The sequence below is a fragment of the Podarcis filfolensis genome (assembly GCF_964270895.1).
Source record: "Podarcis filfolensis genome assembly, chromosome: 5".
Lineage (NCBI taxonomy): Eukaryota > Metazoa > Chordata > Lepidosauria > Squamata > Lacertidae > Podarcis > Podarcis filfolensis.
In genome coordinates, this window is record NC_139608.1 from 95817437 (window position 1) to 95833050 (window position 15614).

Sequence of the window (15614 nt, forward strand, 5' to 3'; positions counted from 1 at the left end):
TGAAGGACAAATTATTACATAAACTGAGTCAAGCCATCAGTACAGGGGTTCAAGTGGTGGTTTTACCCCAGCCCTCCTTTGAGATGTTGAGGATTGAAACTGGCGCCGTATACATGTCTCTCTCACTGAGCTATATTCCCTAAATAAATAAAGTGCTGGGTTCTGCTCTGTTTTGTTTGTAAGGTTGTATTTAAACACAAACACACACACAAAATACTTTAACTAGGCAGCTACTTCAAAATGAGCTTAACAGTGGACTATATTAAAATTCAAAATAGGGGTTTTTATCAGGGGAGAGAAGCCAAAATACAGGAAGAACAAGCTAATTTTTGTGGTTTCTGACTACAGTATTGTTTTGTAGCGTCGGTTTGCTCCCCCCTGTGGGCAAATTGAAAATTGCATTTAGGTTTTCCAATCATTCCTAGATGAATCTGCGGAGACGGTAATCCCGGGGGGGGGGGCGAGGAGAGGAAAAACCTGCATTATGTTTTTGGGTGGATTTCTGCGTATTTGGGATTGTGAATGCTTTTGAACAGCTCCACGCCACATTATATTACCTTTCCAGAGGCCAAGTTGATACAAGACTAATTAAGTACCTGCCAACGCAACTAAAAGTCTACTCTTGTTGACATCAACATAGTTAAATCTTCATCCAGACTGACTTTATGAGAAGAATTATAGTTTATGCCAGGACACCAAAACAGCTGTACTCTTAGAAGATACTGAGTACAGTAATCTGCACTCACAATGAGAAAATAATATGCTCCAATTCAAGAAGGAGGGAAATTTTGTTCTGTCTGCTTTTTCAATTGAACCAACCTAATTTTTATTCCCAGACAAATGCATAGATTTAGAACATAGCTATCCTTCAAATTTCACATATCTAAATGCAAAATCTATACCCTGGTTAGAAATGTGTACAGTGAGATGAAATACCTATTTAAATACATATTTTGCCGTAATTTTTGGCTCCCCGTTTGTGGAAAGCTCTCCCCAGAAAGGTTCACCTGGCACCTTCATTATATATCTTTAGGTGCCCGGTGAAAATGTTCCTCTTCAACCAGGCCTTTTGGCTGAGTCATATTCTACAGCTTTTAAAATGTGTCTGTGGGAAGGGGGGGGTATTGTTTTGTTGTTTTTGTTTTAATTGTTGACTTGTGTTTTTATCTTGCATTTTATTCTGTGAACTGCCCTGATATCTTGTGATGAAGGGCTGTATATAAATTTATATAAATTTAATACAATTAAGAAAATAAAAATAAATAAAATAAATGCCAGCACTTTGAATTAGGCTTGGGAACAGACTGAAAGCCAGAGGTGCCAGATTCTCTAGAGTTTTGGGAGGGGCAACATGACGGGGACCGACATTCTCTTTATTTATTTATTTTTTATTCAAAATTATAACAAGACATATTATCCAAAAACATATCATCCTTGTTTTTTCCCCCATTTTTCCTCCCTCCCCCTCTCCCACACAGAACCCACCCACCCCCACCCCACCCCCCCGACTTCCCTCAGTTCCAGTCTTTGGTTTCTCTGTTTTCTGCATGTTACAAAGTTGTATAGATCCTCAAACTATTTAGCTGATTATCATCAATAAAAAGTTTGTGAATGTTTATTCAAAACCTGCCAAGGAGTCCAGTTCGCTTTGTTGCATCTTCAGATACTTTCCAAAGGGTTCCCATTCATCCTTAAAGTCACAGCTATCCTTGTCCCGTAGCTTATATGTCAGTTTTGCCAGTTCTGCATAATCCATCAATTTTTCTTGCTTCGGGACCGACATTCTCAAACAAAATTAATTTGGGTCCAAAACTGCCACGGTCCCTAGGAGTTGCCGCCTATGCTGAAAGCCAATGCCCATTCCCCATTATCAGCCTGGAAGTTATAGTCTGAAGCAGGGGGTGGCAAGGTTTAACTTGCCTGGGCCGGTTCAGTGGAGATCCCTCTGGGGCCAGATTGCACACCTCCGTGGGCCGGATTGCGCACATGTGTGAGCGCACGCAGCCACGATTTCCAGCGTCTGTGTTGACACGATTTTTGGCGTCTGAGCTTGTGCAGACACAATTTCCAGCACCGCAGAAGCGAGGCCCCGCACCATGCTGCACCGGTTTAGGGCAATGCACGGGGACTCACGAGCAGACGACTCGGTTTGGGGGCGGCTCATGAGCCGGTTAAACGACCCCTGTGGGCCGCTTGTGGCCCATGGGCCTTAGGTTGCCTACCCCTGGTCTGAGGTAATTGCAGTTTCTGAAACTCTCCAGAAGCAGCCCCACATGCTGTGTGTTGCAACGGCTTGGAGGTTAGCACAGCGTGACACTGTCCAGGAAAGGACCACAGCTGCCACAGAAGTCAAAGACAAGGGAAGGATTTGTCCCGGAGGCACCTTGGGGCTCTAGGATTAAATCCCCAGAATACAAACCTAATTGTGTAGGTTCAATGGATAAGAGTGTCTGACCTGGGAGACCAGGCGTCAAATCCCCACACGGTCATGAATTTCACTGGGTGAACTTGAGCCAGCCGTGGTCTCTCATCCTAACCTTCCTTGCAAGATTGTTGTGGGAATTAAAGGAGGAGGAGAACCATGTACACCACCTTGAGCTCTTTGGAGAAAAGAGTGGCCTTTAAATGCAATAAATAAATAAAATTGGCTGCATTGCACAGAGAAACCACCCACCCACAGCATCTCTGTTTTGTCAAGATCGTACTCCAATTTATTGGCCTCTTCCAATCCACTAGAGCGCCAATACACCTGTTTAACATCCCCATTGCATCACTTGCCTCAGGTGTAAATTAGAAGCAGAGCTTGGTGTGACCAATGGTGACATGGTCCCTAGGTGGCCTAGCTCTCATGGGAAACCAGATAGCACCCTACAGAACTTTGTAGCGCAGGTGTTACAGGGATGAGCCATAGTGCCATAACAGAACTTTATAGAAGAAGCGCTTCAGGCAGGAACAGAATCCCGGAAATGGTGCGCCTTCAGAAGGATGCCATGGTTGATGTTCTACAGAACTGGAAGCAAAGTCAGATTGGTTCCTGGAAGAGAAATGAAATTAGATTACCTACCATTTACACTCAGTGTGATAAATGTGGTTTGTGAGTCACCTGATTGCAGATAATGTAGTTGGCAGAACTCCCACATAGTCTCTACAGTGCATCAAAAGCTTCTCAACTGAGCCAGTGCTTTCTGCCGACGTTTCCCATTGCTGAAATGGCAGGCTTAAATCATGAGCGAATTAAAATGCCAAACTGAATTATGTTCACGAAGGGTCAAAGGTGCCGCTAGTGCCCAAAGTGACAATTAAGGGTCATTTCACAGGAAGACGTGTACATCTAGGTAGGCCCAGGATACCTGAAGGGGCTTGTGGTCCTCCATGGGTCAGAAGCATGACTCGAGTTAATGAGGTGTCAACATTCAGTTTCATGGGCCCGATTCTGCAGAACTCCATCCCATTAGAAATCAGGCAAGCAGCCTTTTCCCTGTTTTGTTTTTAATATGCCCGCACAACAATACACTACCGTTTCTTACAAATTCAACTCTTAAAAAATAATACAAGGTTAAATGCACTTCGGCAAGTTACCAAGCATGAAGAAATGAAATGTACCTTTCGGCCAACTGGGGAGTTGCTGTCAATTCCTGGATCTGCCCTAAAATAATTATGGCCACATCTTGTGCTCATTTATACCAAGACTGTAAAGACCCTGTGCTAGCTTGTGGCTTGTATTACTTGTATTATTGTTTGGAAAGTTCCTTTTAACTTGGAAGTATTAGCTTTGTAGAATACTTACATGCACCTTTTGCTATAGCTGATCTGACCCCTCCCCCTTTTACAGGTAAAACCCAGGTGATGGGTGAAATCAAGATTGCTTTAAAGAAGGAAATGAAGACTGATGGGGAACAGCTGATAGTTGAGATCCTTCAGTGCAGAAATATCACCTACAAGTTTAAATCTCCAGATCACTTACCAGGTATCAATTGTAAACCAGCATTTTAATACATAAAATACGTTTTAAAATGAGTGGTAAACACATAAGGATGGTAAGATTTCAATTTTGTTTTTAGTTATTGTCACACATGTATCGTATCCATTGCTTATAGCATTCATTCATTCTTGTTTTCTCTACAGATGGTTGGGGGGGTGTTCCTAAAAATAAATAAGTGTAGTAGTAAGGGGGGGTGCCTTTCTGCCTAACCAGGCATCTTCAGGAGAGAGCGATTTACAGTGACAAAGATGCAAGGTGCAGGCAGGTACATAATGCTCTTCCTCTATTCAGCCCCCATGTCTCCGAAACTCCCCCTCCCATTCCTTTTCCCCTTGAAGGGTCCCAGAGACTCATGCTAATGCCACATACATGAATCTGGACCATTGCAGGTGTGGCGGTGGTGAGGAGAGCTGCTCCTGGGGAAAGCAGGTCTGGCAGGTCTCTTCCCTCAGCACAAATTGTTCCCTCCCAAGAGTGCTTTGCAAGAGCTTTATTTACCTAGGCACCGTATTTTTCGCTCCATAAGACGCACCATACCATAAGGCGCACCTAGTTTTGGGAGGAGGAAAACAATAAAAAAAAATATTCTGAATCCCAGAAGCCAGATCAGCAAGAGGGATCTGGCTTCTGGGATAGCCGTGCCAAGCCTCTTCAGGGCAGCGGGATGAAGGTTCCCCTTGCCCGAAGAGGCTGCGCGTGGCTAAGGCAGAAGCCAGGAGAGGCGCTTCGTTGAAGGGGCGCTGTGCAGCGCCCCTTTAGCAAAGCGGGAGGAGGAACAGAAGGAGCCCCTTCTGTTCCTTCTCTGGCTTCACAGGACAGGCATGTTGCTGAAGGGGCGCTGCGCAGTTCTCCCTCTCTGCGCAGTGCCATTCACCCCATAAGACACACTCACATTTCCCCTTACTTTTTAGGAGGAAAAAAGTGTGTCTTATGGAGCGAAAAATACGGTATTTGTGCTCGACACAATGCAAACTGGTAAATAACTCACCAGCCTCCTCCCTAATGGCTACTGAGAAGCATCATACATATAAAACATGGGATGTTGCTTTGTCGAAAGGCTCTGAAACACCTCAACCAATTGCGCGTGGCTTCCATGTAAGTTTGATTCCCATAGGAATCTGCCTAATATCAAGTCAGGCCATTGGTACATCTGGCTCAGTATTATCTGCACCAGGGATGGGAATCCTGTGGCTCTCCAGATGTTTGGACTCCCATCAATCCCACCCAACATGGGTGATCCAAAAACAACTGGAGAGCTGCAGTTCCCCATCCCAGGTCTGAGCTGAATGGCAGCCTGGTTCTCCAGAATTTAAGAGAGGCGTGTTTCTCATCTGGGCATGCTGGTGACTGAACCTGAGATGGTTTGCATGCAAAGCATGTTACCTGACACTGAGTTTCAACCTTTTCTGAAAGGGATGAGGGAGGTGTTACCTACAGCAGACAAGAGGCCCTTTTACCATGTATTTAGCCATCTAGCTTTTTACATTTTTGGATCTGCCTAGCAATTGGACTGTAATGATCACGGGACTCAGAATTCAAAATTTAAAGTCATACTCCTCTCCAAACTTAAAGTGCTTCAAGTCAAGAGCGGCAAACCACTTTATGACAGGAAAGCTATTCCATTCTAAGGTAGTGTTATCCAAAAAGAACTGAAATAGCATAGAATAATTATATGTCAATACCTGTTTCTGGCTGAAGTACCTCTGGTTTATTTCATTTTCCAAAAAAATAATGTGCAGTTTTTTCCATCTCAGCTTCATCTCTTATATGAAAGATTTCTAAACTAGTTCATTCAGTGAATTTCTGTACTCATTGGGAAAGAATTTGCTTTCAGGGCTCTGAATTTCAGAGCACTTCATCAGCTCTCCTGGAATTACCTCATTTTGATATCGAGGGAAACAGCAGAGAGAAGTTTCCCTCATCTTAAATAACCATTAACTAATTTAATTCTAAATGAGTTAGCAGCAAAGACACCTAATGAGGTTCTGTATGACAGGTTGAACTGCTTATTTGAACAGATCTGTATGTGAAGCTGTACGTTGTCAACCTTGCAACTCAAAAGAGAGTAATTAAGAAGAAAACAAGAGTATGCAGGCATGACCGAGAACCTTCATTCAATGAAACATTTCGATTCAGTTTGAGTCCCACTGGGCATTCTCTCCAGGTAAGCCTCCATCTTAATGCAAACTGAATGTTATGCTTTCTGCATTGGGCATTTGAGACTCTCTTTCTCTCACTTACTTATTTACTTAACCTTAATTATTTGCCGAAAAGCAAATTAAGTGTTACAGTGTGAGAGTTACATGAACAGTCTCCCAATGTTGTTGTATTTGTTCTTCAAGCCTGGAACTTCCTCAACTTAGGACCTTCTTGGCTGCTCTAAGTATCAAAAGATAGTATGAATTGTAAGAAAGAAGTAAACAGAATTTGCAGAGAGAATAAATAAATTTGTGTGATCTTCAAAACTGAAGCCTTTGGCAGGATGTTCCTCATAAAATGGAACAAGGAAGCATAAATGTTCAATGAGTGGCCACCTAATGGAGGCCTCTTTCTTGGGTGTTGGCAATTCAGGTTCACACTCAGCCATGACAGTCTCTGGGTGAAAACAAAAAAAAAAATCCTTCCAGTAGCACCTTAAAGACCAACTAAGTTAGTTCTTGGTATGAGCTTTCGTGTGCATGCACACTTCTTCAGATACACTGAAACAGAAGTTGCCAGATCCTTCTATATAGTGAGAAGGTGGGGAGGGGTATTACTCAGAAGGGTGGTGGGAATGGGTGGTTGGCAGATAGCTGTGATGAGCCTGTTGACGACTCTTAACGACTGCAATAGGTCTTACAGGAAAAAGCAAGGGGTGAGAAGGTGAAAAATGGCTTTGGCATGTATAATGAGATAAGAATCCAATGTCTTTGTTCAGACCAGGTCTCTCCATGGTTTTAAGTTTGGTAATGAGTTGCAATTCAGCAGCTTCTCTTTCCAGTCTATTTCTGAAATTCCTTTGTAGTAATACAGCTACTTTAAGGTGCTACTGGAAGGGGAAAAAAATTTTTGTTTTGACTATGGCAGACCAACACGGCTACCTATCTGTAACAGTCTCTGGGTGGTTTGCCTAGCCTAATGTGCACCCTAACCTCGTGGACAGAGTTCTTGTGAGGAGGGGGGAAATGTCAAACTCAGCTCTTCAGGACAGAGAAATAAATGTGACATAACAAATACCACTCCCCCCTAACTTATTTCAGCTAGAGGTGGTCACACATACAATACGATCATAATACAGTGGTACCTCGGGTTACATACGCTTCAGGTTACATACACTTCAGGTTACAGACTCCGCTAACCCCAGAAATAGTACCTCAGATTAAGAACTTTGCTTCAGGATGAGAACAGAAATCGTGCTCCGGCGGCAGGGCGGCACTGGGAGGCCCCATTAGCTAAAGTGGTGCTTCAGGTTAAGAACAGTTTCAGGTTAAGTACAGACCTCCGGAACGAATTAAGTACTTAACCCGAGGTACCACTGTAGACATTATAACAAGACACGTATAACAATAAATTATATGTATATGGACAACCTATACATGGAAATGTGTCAGGAGATCTCAGGGACACAAACAACTTGTCCAAAGCCATTCATCGTCCCTTGGAATGTGCAGCCACAGTAAGTGTTGGGTGCATTTTGTGACACGATCTTGGTTCCCATAACAAACAGACAGCATGCCACACCTTCTGCAGCAATGATCAGGGCCGTGTTCCAGGGCTTTAGATCTTTTTACCATAACGGTGAATATCTGTCCAACCCTCTGTTCTTTTCCCAGATACTCCTTGTTTCCAATGGAGGAAAGTTTATGAAGAAGACCTTGATTGGTGAGGCATATATCTGGCTTGACAAAGTGGACCTCAGGAAAAGAATAGTAAACTGGCACAAACTTTTGGTCAGCTCAACACAAACACATTGAGGAAAGATTTCTTCTTGGGCCATCAAGCCTTGGCAAAGTCTGCTTGTAGGATTCCAAGACTCTACTTTGATATTGTGTTTAGCTAGGCTTTCAGAATATGAAGTAGGAGGAGAAAGTTCTGGGCTATTTAGCACACTTTCATGAGGGCTAGTCAACTTGTTTTGCTGTGTTTTTTAAAAACAAATCAGCAGAGCTTAATAAACCAACCACCCTAAGCCCAGAAATTAAAATGAGTCTGCTTGAAAAAGGAGACTTGTGTGAGGGTTCTGTGATGTTAGAATCTGAAGAGGAATAATAACACCATGCAGTTGAAGGCAGGTGTTAATGGAGAGAATTTGGCTGCAGCTGGAGGCAGAATCTTTCTGCGAGAGCAATCTGGCTCACGGTGCAATCGCCTAAGAGATCATGATATGCAAAAGTACCTGAAACAACTGCCTTTCCAGTTCTCCCTTATCTGAAGACTTATCTGAAGATCCATGGTCTTAATGTAAGAATATATTTGCTGTGGTGAGATGATGCCCCAGGAGGCAAATGGTGGGGTAATTAGTTTTTAATTTAAATGGTGGCAATGTTTCTCTTTCATGTTATTTTTTTCCTCTTTGCTAATTATATGCTTTGGCGTTTAAACTGAGAATAGTAATCTCTGTCTTTTCCCATGTTAGTCTTGGAGAATTACCATCTCGGACTGTAAAGTACAGAAAGCACAAGAATAGTTGTCATTTTGGAAAGAGTAAAGGGTGCAGTTGGAGCCATATCAGGAAAAGAGAAATTGCTTTTATGGTGTAGAAGAGATTGCGATTCAGCCTACTGTGAACGACTGTTTTCCATAGTTTTGCTAAAATGGCGTTGGTTCTAAGGGCTTTTGAGCACTGAGGTGAATATTGTGGCTTCACTATCTGTTTGTCTTGCCTTTGTGAACTTCAAGGAGTCACTGTTTCCAACTGTATGAAATAGTCCACATGTCAGAACAAGTGATGCTGTTTATGTGACCGTGTGCTACAGGCTCCTTCTCATCTGCATGAAGTTCCAAACGTTCTGCTCACAAAGCGTTGAAGGAGATCATTGAAAGACAGACATTGGATTGTCAGGTCAAGCACTGCGTATAAAATGAATATCCATTCCTAACTTGGCAGCATTCATTGCCGTGAGCTACAAGCTTTCTTAAAGGCATGGAACATGAAACTGCATTGGTGGCGTCCAGAAACAAAAAATGGAAACACAATTAGTCCCTTGTTGTGTTGATTTGCTTTATGTTACAGTATTTTGATTGAAAATGGGCATGTAATTGCACTATGCCAAACTGTTCCTTGAAGCTGAAATGGTTAAACAGTAGGAGCAGCAGGTATGTGCAGAAGAATCATAGAATTGTGGAGTTGGAAGGAACCGCAAAGGTCACGTAGTCCAACCCCTTGCAATGCAGGAAACTTCTGCCCCGTCTTGGGCTCAAATCCACAGCCCTGAGATTAAGAGTCTCGTGCTCTCCTGACTGAGCTATCCCAGAAATATCCGCACATTTTATCCCGACTGTAAAATGGGTAATGATTGGGAGGAAGTAGAGCATATGAATATAATTTGGTGTTCTTACTCAGATTTCATCCACCTGTCTCCTAGAAATATCAATTTCAGTCCAATTCTTTGGAGCAATAGTGCTGCCCTCCTGCCCAAAGTGCTGTGTCATGTGGAAATTGCCTGCTACCAGATACCACATCTCCCTTATCCTCCCTTTAAAAATCTCATGGCATCTGGGTTTGTATTTTCTGAAACAGCGAATTTCAATTGCTAAGCAAAGTCTTTTTTTAAAAAAAGTGATATATGCAATTTTGCGCAAATGGCTGGCAATTTTGTTCTTGCTAAGATTTATGACAAAGGTGGTGAATCGTATAGCAGTTGCCATGGAGATTTCCACCAGCAGCAAGCGCCAAGTGGGAGGCTTGCTAGTAAACCTCTAATTATCACTATTAATTGATAAAGCAAGACTGCCGTTGCCACATGCTGTTCGGTGGATTGGATGACAAATTGAGAAGCAAGGAACAGCTTTGTGTTAATAGCAGATATTTATTTGCAATTATTTATTCACAGCGTTGCTGTTGTGGCTTCAGCTGCCCCTTGTTCAGCAACTTCTGCCGCCAGGCATCAGGTCCCAGGGCGATGGTGCTCCACAAGCTCTCCACAAGTCAAATGCACCAGCGAATGTTTGCGGGAATTTGTGCTTGTGAGGAAAGGCAGGTTCTGCTCGCAACAGCATGTTGAAGGTCATTAGGGTTAGAATCTCTCTTCATTGTATCCTGCATCTCACAAAGAGCTAGTGAAGGGGTTTGACGTTCCCCGAGCCACGAATGCATGAGTGCTGAGACCGAAGACGTTTGCAGAGTGTGCCAAGTTCCTTTTGACCAAATGTCTGGGTTGTACTGGAATCATTCTATGCAACAATGAATCACGTTTAAATGCAGTTTTCTTTTTATGAACGAAGGCAACAAAAACCCTTCTTGTGGCAATTATTTTTTTAAAGGAAAAAAAATTCACAGGGACTTTGGGTATTTGTGAAAATGTATGAATACTTCACCATATCTGTTTTCCTTCTTTGTTGTTTTATTTTGCGGGGGGGGGGGAGAATCTTTTTCTTTGTTTGTTTGTTTCTTTGTTTCTTCTGTCAGACAGAAGCACTTAAATGTGGCCAGGCCTCTTAACTTGGAATAGATGAATGTTCTCCAATTGTGGGTTTCTTTAAAGGTATGGATTGTTCATGGCACAATGCGCTTTATTTACTATAGAGCTATAGATATTTACTATATAGATCTAGATATTGCCCACAAGTCTGCCAAGCTAGAGATATAAGTTGTGTTGTACAAAAAGCCATGTACAGAGAGAAAAAGCAAGCTTGAAGTATGAGCTAAAGCACAGGATGTGTGTGTATTTAACAAATGATAGGTTGTTCCTCGAAAGGGATTGTTTCTTTCCTTCGTTCTTGTGACTGATGGCCAGATCTTGCTTTATTTCCCTGGATCCAAACAAGGTGTGTGAGTTCCTGTGATGAACATTGATCTGTTTTGTTGTTATGATCACCCTTTAAAGGGATAGTATCCAGGAGCAATATAAATGCTGTGGCTTTTTATCAGTGTCCACTCACCGCCCCACCACTTAAACTTGTACCACTGTTTTCAGTACATAGAAGAAGAATTAGGGTACCTCATTGTGTGCACACGGGAGACATTTCCAGGAACCTCGTTGTAAACTGAGTTCCTTTTCTATATGCCTAATAGTTGATTGTTTGGGGCCGCCAGGTGGGGAGGGTTAGTAAAGTAGCTGGTAACCAGCTGATATTGCTTCTTTCTGTCAGGACAAAGAAGTAAAATGTAAACACTTCTTATATATTGCTCAATATAGAATTATTTAATTAGCGTTTAGTTTCCTGGAGATTTCATACAGATGTTAATAGTATATTTTTTATCTTTTTATTTAAATCATACCTGATACTATACCAAGTGCTTTATTTCCCTTGCTAAGAGCCCACAGTCCCCCTTGAGTGTCTATATATGTACATACATATATCTATATGTGATGGGGAAATAATCAAATATTCTCAGTGGTGAAGAAACTGAAGGATCTACTGGCTTCACATGAAGGAGGCTCTTCACGCATCCGAGTCAATTTCCAATGCAGGACCAATCTCTTCAGTTAGAAGATGCTGTTAGACTAAAATAATAAAATCTGGATACTCTCTCTTTAAATCATAAGTTGCATTTTGATGTTTTCTCTGATTAATTCTTTGACAAAATAATGAACACACTAATGGGTTTTAAAATATGTGCTATATATATAATATATATATATATAATATAATATATATATCATGAACTTGGACTAGGTGATCTGAAGAAAGCTGTTTTCTTAATTTGTAAATATGCATTTTTGTATTGAGCAGCAAACCAGGTTTGGATTCCAAATTCCCCCTGGCGTCCCAAGCATGTCTCCCTCCCTCCACGTGAACCGTGTCTTGTATAGATGTCAAGTGGCTGGGGCAGGTGCTCAGCCGTCGCTGACAAGCTACCAGACAACATGTACAGCATCCCTGGCACTGGAGAGGGTGCGATGGGGGTGACTGGAGAGAACAACTACCCCGGGCATAAAATTTAAAATGCAGCGGCCACCATCAGTAGTCTTTGGGGAGATGTAATATATTTCCACGGTGAATGTTGCATGTGTCAATGGTGGTTTATTAATATTTCTTTTTCACTTGAATGAATAATTAATTATTCTTTGTTTTTCGCCTTCTAATCCTCCAAGAAAAGAAAGATACAAAATTTGTTCCAAAAGTTGTACAAAACAAAGCAAACAAAACGAACTTAACGAACTGTATAAAGAGGGGAATAAATGCTTGTAAATCGGTCTCGATTTTCACTCTGTGTATAAAATCCATGTCATGGTTTTGTGATTGTATACAGGACGTATCTTGAGAACTTATGCAAATTGTGTTGTATAAAGGCTGTTTAATCCAGTCTGGCTAATAAATATTTAAAATATCTAGTTTGGGGTCCTTTCCCACTATTAAATACTCCTGCTGCAGCTAGCAAATACGTCAGTAACTGTAGCAGAAGAAATGGAGAAGCATCTGTGAAGTGGGACAATTGGTTTACAGTTGAAATAATTTCAGTTTGAGGTGCCTGCCTGCATGGAATGGGAGGGAACCTTAATGATGGCAGAAGTATAAAACGGGGGGGGGGGTAAGGAGAAACACCCCCCTCCAAAAAAAGAAGCAGTGTAATGAAGACTGAATATTCTCTGCAGTTATGGAATGCCAGCTGATTCCTGTGTAGTGGAATAGAATATCTTGGAAGAATCAGAGAATTGTAGAGTTGGAAGGGACATTGAGTCAATGCAAGAATCTCAATGATAGCATTCCCTGACATAGTCCACAATCTTCCGAGGGAGTCCGCTACACTGTCAGAAAGTTCTTCCTGATGTTTAGACGGAATCTCCTTCTTGTAACTTGAAGCCATTGCCTCCTGGTCCACATGAAAGCCCCTGAGATATTTGAAGATGGCTATCTTCTCTCCTCTCTTTTTTTTTATATAAATATTTATTAGAATTTTCAATTTTATACAAACAAAAAAGAAAAAGAAAAAAAATTAAAAACAAATCAATTTCAATACCAATTTTCAATAACATATTTCCTTGACTTCCTCATACCTCCCCTTCTTGTTTTCTAGTTCAAATTGTTTATCCAGCAAATCCTAATCTCTTAACATTCCATTTAACTAACACCTTATTTTCCAATCAACTTCTTAAATTTTGTAACTTGAACAATATTTATACCAATTCTTTTTACCATAACAGCTAGAGACCACATAAATTCAATCCAGCATCTTTCAAAGTTCATTAATTTTGCAATATTTCTGTAAATAGTCCTTAAATTTCTTCCAATCTTCTTCTGCCGACTCTTCTCCCTGGTTGCGGATTCTGCCAGTCATTTCTGCCAGTCCCATACAGTCAATCAACTTCATCTGCCATTCTTCCAGAGTGGGTAGATCTTGCGTCTTCCAGTGCTTTGCTATAGTATTTTTGCTGCCGTTGTAGCATACATAAAAAAAGTTCTATCCTTCTTTGGCACCAAATGGCCGACTATGCCCAAGAGAAAAGCCTCTGGTTTCTTCAAGAAGGTATATTTAAATACCTTTTTCATTTCATTATAAATCATCTCCCAGAAAGCCTTAATCTTTGGGCACGTCCACCAAAGGTGAAAGAATGTACCTTCAACCTCCTTACATTTCCAACATTTATTATCTGGCAAATGATATATTTTTGCGAGCTTGACTGGTGTCATGTACCACCTGTATATCATTTTCATAATATTCTCTCTTAGGGCATTACATGCCGTAAATTTCATACCGGTGGTCCACAACTGTTCCCAGTCAGCAAACATAATGTTATGTCCAACATCTTGTGCCCATTTAATCATAGCTGACTTAACCGTTTCATCCTGAGTATTCCATTTCAGCAGCAAGTTATACATTTTTGACATGATCTTAGTTTTGGGTTCTAGCACTTCTGTTTCTAATTTAGATTTTTCCACCTGGAAGCCAATTTTCTTGTCCAAATTATAAGCCTCCATTATCTGGAAATAATGAAGCCAGTCCTGCACTTTATTTCTTAGTTTCTCAAAGCTCTGCAATTTCAGTCTGTCTCCTTCTTGTTCCAAAATTTCCCAATATTTCGGCCATTTGGCCTCCATATTGAGCTTTTTCTGGGCTTTCGCTTCCATTGGTGACAACCACCTTGGGGTCTTATTTTCCAATAAATCCTTGTATCTAATCCAGACATTATACAAAGATCTCCTAACAATATGATTTTTAAATGCTTTATGTGCTTTAACCTTGTCATACCACAAATATGCATGCCATCCAAAAACGTTGTTAAAACCTTCTAGGTCCAAAATGTCTGTTTTCAAGAAGCAGCCAGTCTTTCAACCAGCAGAATGCTGCTGATTCATAGTAAAGTTTAAAGTCTGGCAGGGCAAATCCACCCCTTTCTTTTACATCAGTTAAAATCTTATATTTTATCCTGGGCTTCTTGCCCTGCCAGACAAATTTAGAAATGTCTTTCTGCCACTTCTTAAAACAATCCATCTTGTCCACAATTTGCAATGTTTGAAACAAAAACAACATTTTAGGCAATACATTCATCTTTATAGCTGCAATTCGACCCATCAAGGAAAGCTTCAAATTTGACCATATTTCAAGATCCTTTTTCACTTCTAACCAACATTTCTCATAATTATTTTTAAATAAATTCCCATTTTTAGCTGTCATATTAATCCCCAGATATTTCACTTTCTTCACCACAGTCAAACCTGTTTCATTCTGAAATTTCTCTTTTTCAAACAGTGTTAAGTTTTTCTCTAAAACCTTAGTTTTAGACTTGTTCAGTTTGAATCCTGCCACCTGACCAAATTCTTGAATTAGTTCTAAAACTCTTTTGGTACTAGATTCTGGCTCCTATCTTATCTCCTCTCAGTCTCTTCTTTTCCGGCTTAAACCCACTCGGCTCCTTCAACCATTCCACATAAGGCTGAGTAGTCTGCTCTTTGCAATATGGTGCTCTTCTACAACCCTGTGCACCATGATGTTGCGTCATGATGCACCCTTTTCTGATGAGTTAAACATAACCCCTGTGATATTAGCCAATCGACTTGGAACCATCGCAGGAAGAAGCTGGGGAGCAAACTGAAACATCAGCAGAAATACCTGTTTGTTGTAGATATTAGAGTTCATTGGATCAAAGTCAGGACTTGTATGCATTTGAGACTTACAAACAAGTAGACTTGATTTATGTAATGACCAGTTCAGAATTTCAGCAGCGATGCTCATTGTGACTGAGGATGTCCTAAAGCATGCGTCATGCTTCCTTGATGTAGGCTCTGATTAGACACCCTTGTCTAAGGCCAATTCCTGTACTGCACTGAGGGGTTAGGCAGCCAGAGAACGTAAATGGGGAACTCCAGCAGCAAGTCCCAGCCACCATGCTCTCTGCAACACTATAGTTGCTTGCCCAAGTAAGGAACTGCATTGCAGATACTCATAGGGTAGTCTTACATCTAACTCAGCAGGGATCAGGTAGCACATGGAGCCTATAAGGGTCTACATGATTCCATTAAACTGCTAACTCTCGCCTGCCTCCTCATT

General features: G+C 41.3%; 1 protein-coding gene and 1 long non-coding RNA gene across 3 annotated transcripts in view; one reads left to right on the top strand and one right to left on the bottom strand.

Annotated features, from left to right (window-relative positions):
- Positions 1-12459, top strand: part of PCLO (piccolo presynaptic cytomatrix protein) — a gene marked incomplete at its 5' end in the record, with an annotated part of 240339 nt that extends 227880 nt beyond the window's left edge. For both annotated transcript variants that reach the window (XM_083615376.1, XM_083615377.1), the window contains 3 exons: positions 3833-3967; positions 6001-6146; positions 7795-12459. In XM_083615376.1, the coding sequence (XP_083471502.1) occupies positions 3833-3967; positions 6001-6146; positions 7795-7935 (422 nt within the window). In that variant the 3' untranslated portion in view covers positions 7936-12459. The remainder of the gene's footprint in view (positions 1-3832; positions 3968-6000; positions 6147-7794) is intronic.
- LOC310763617 overlaps positions 1-15614 on the bottom strand; it is a 288221-nt gene that overhangs the window by 183920 nt on the left and 88687 nt on the right. The gene's annotated exons all lie outside the window — the stretch shown is intronic.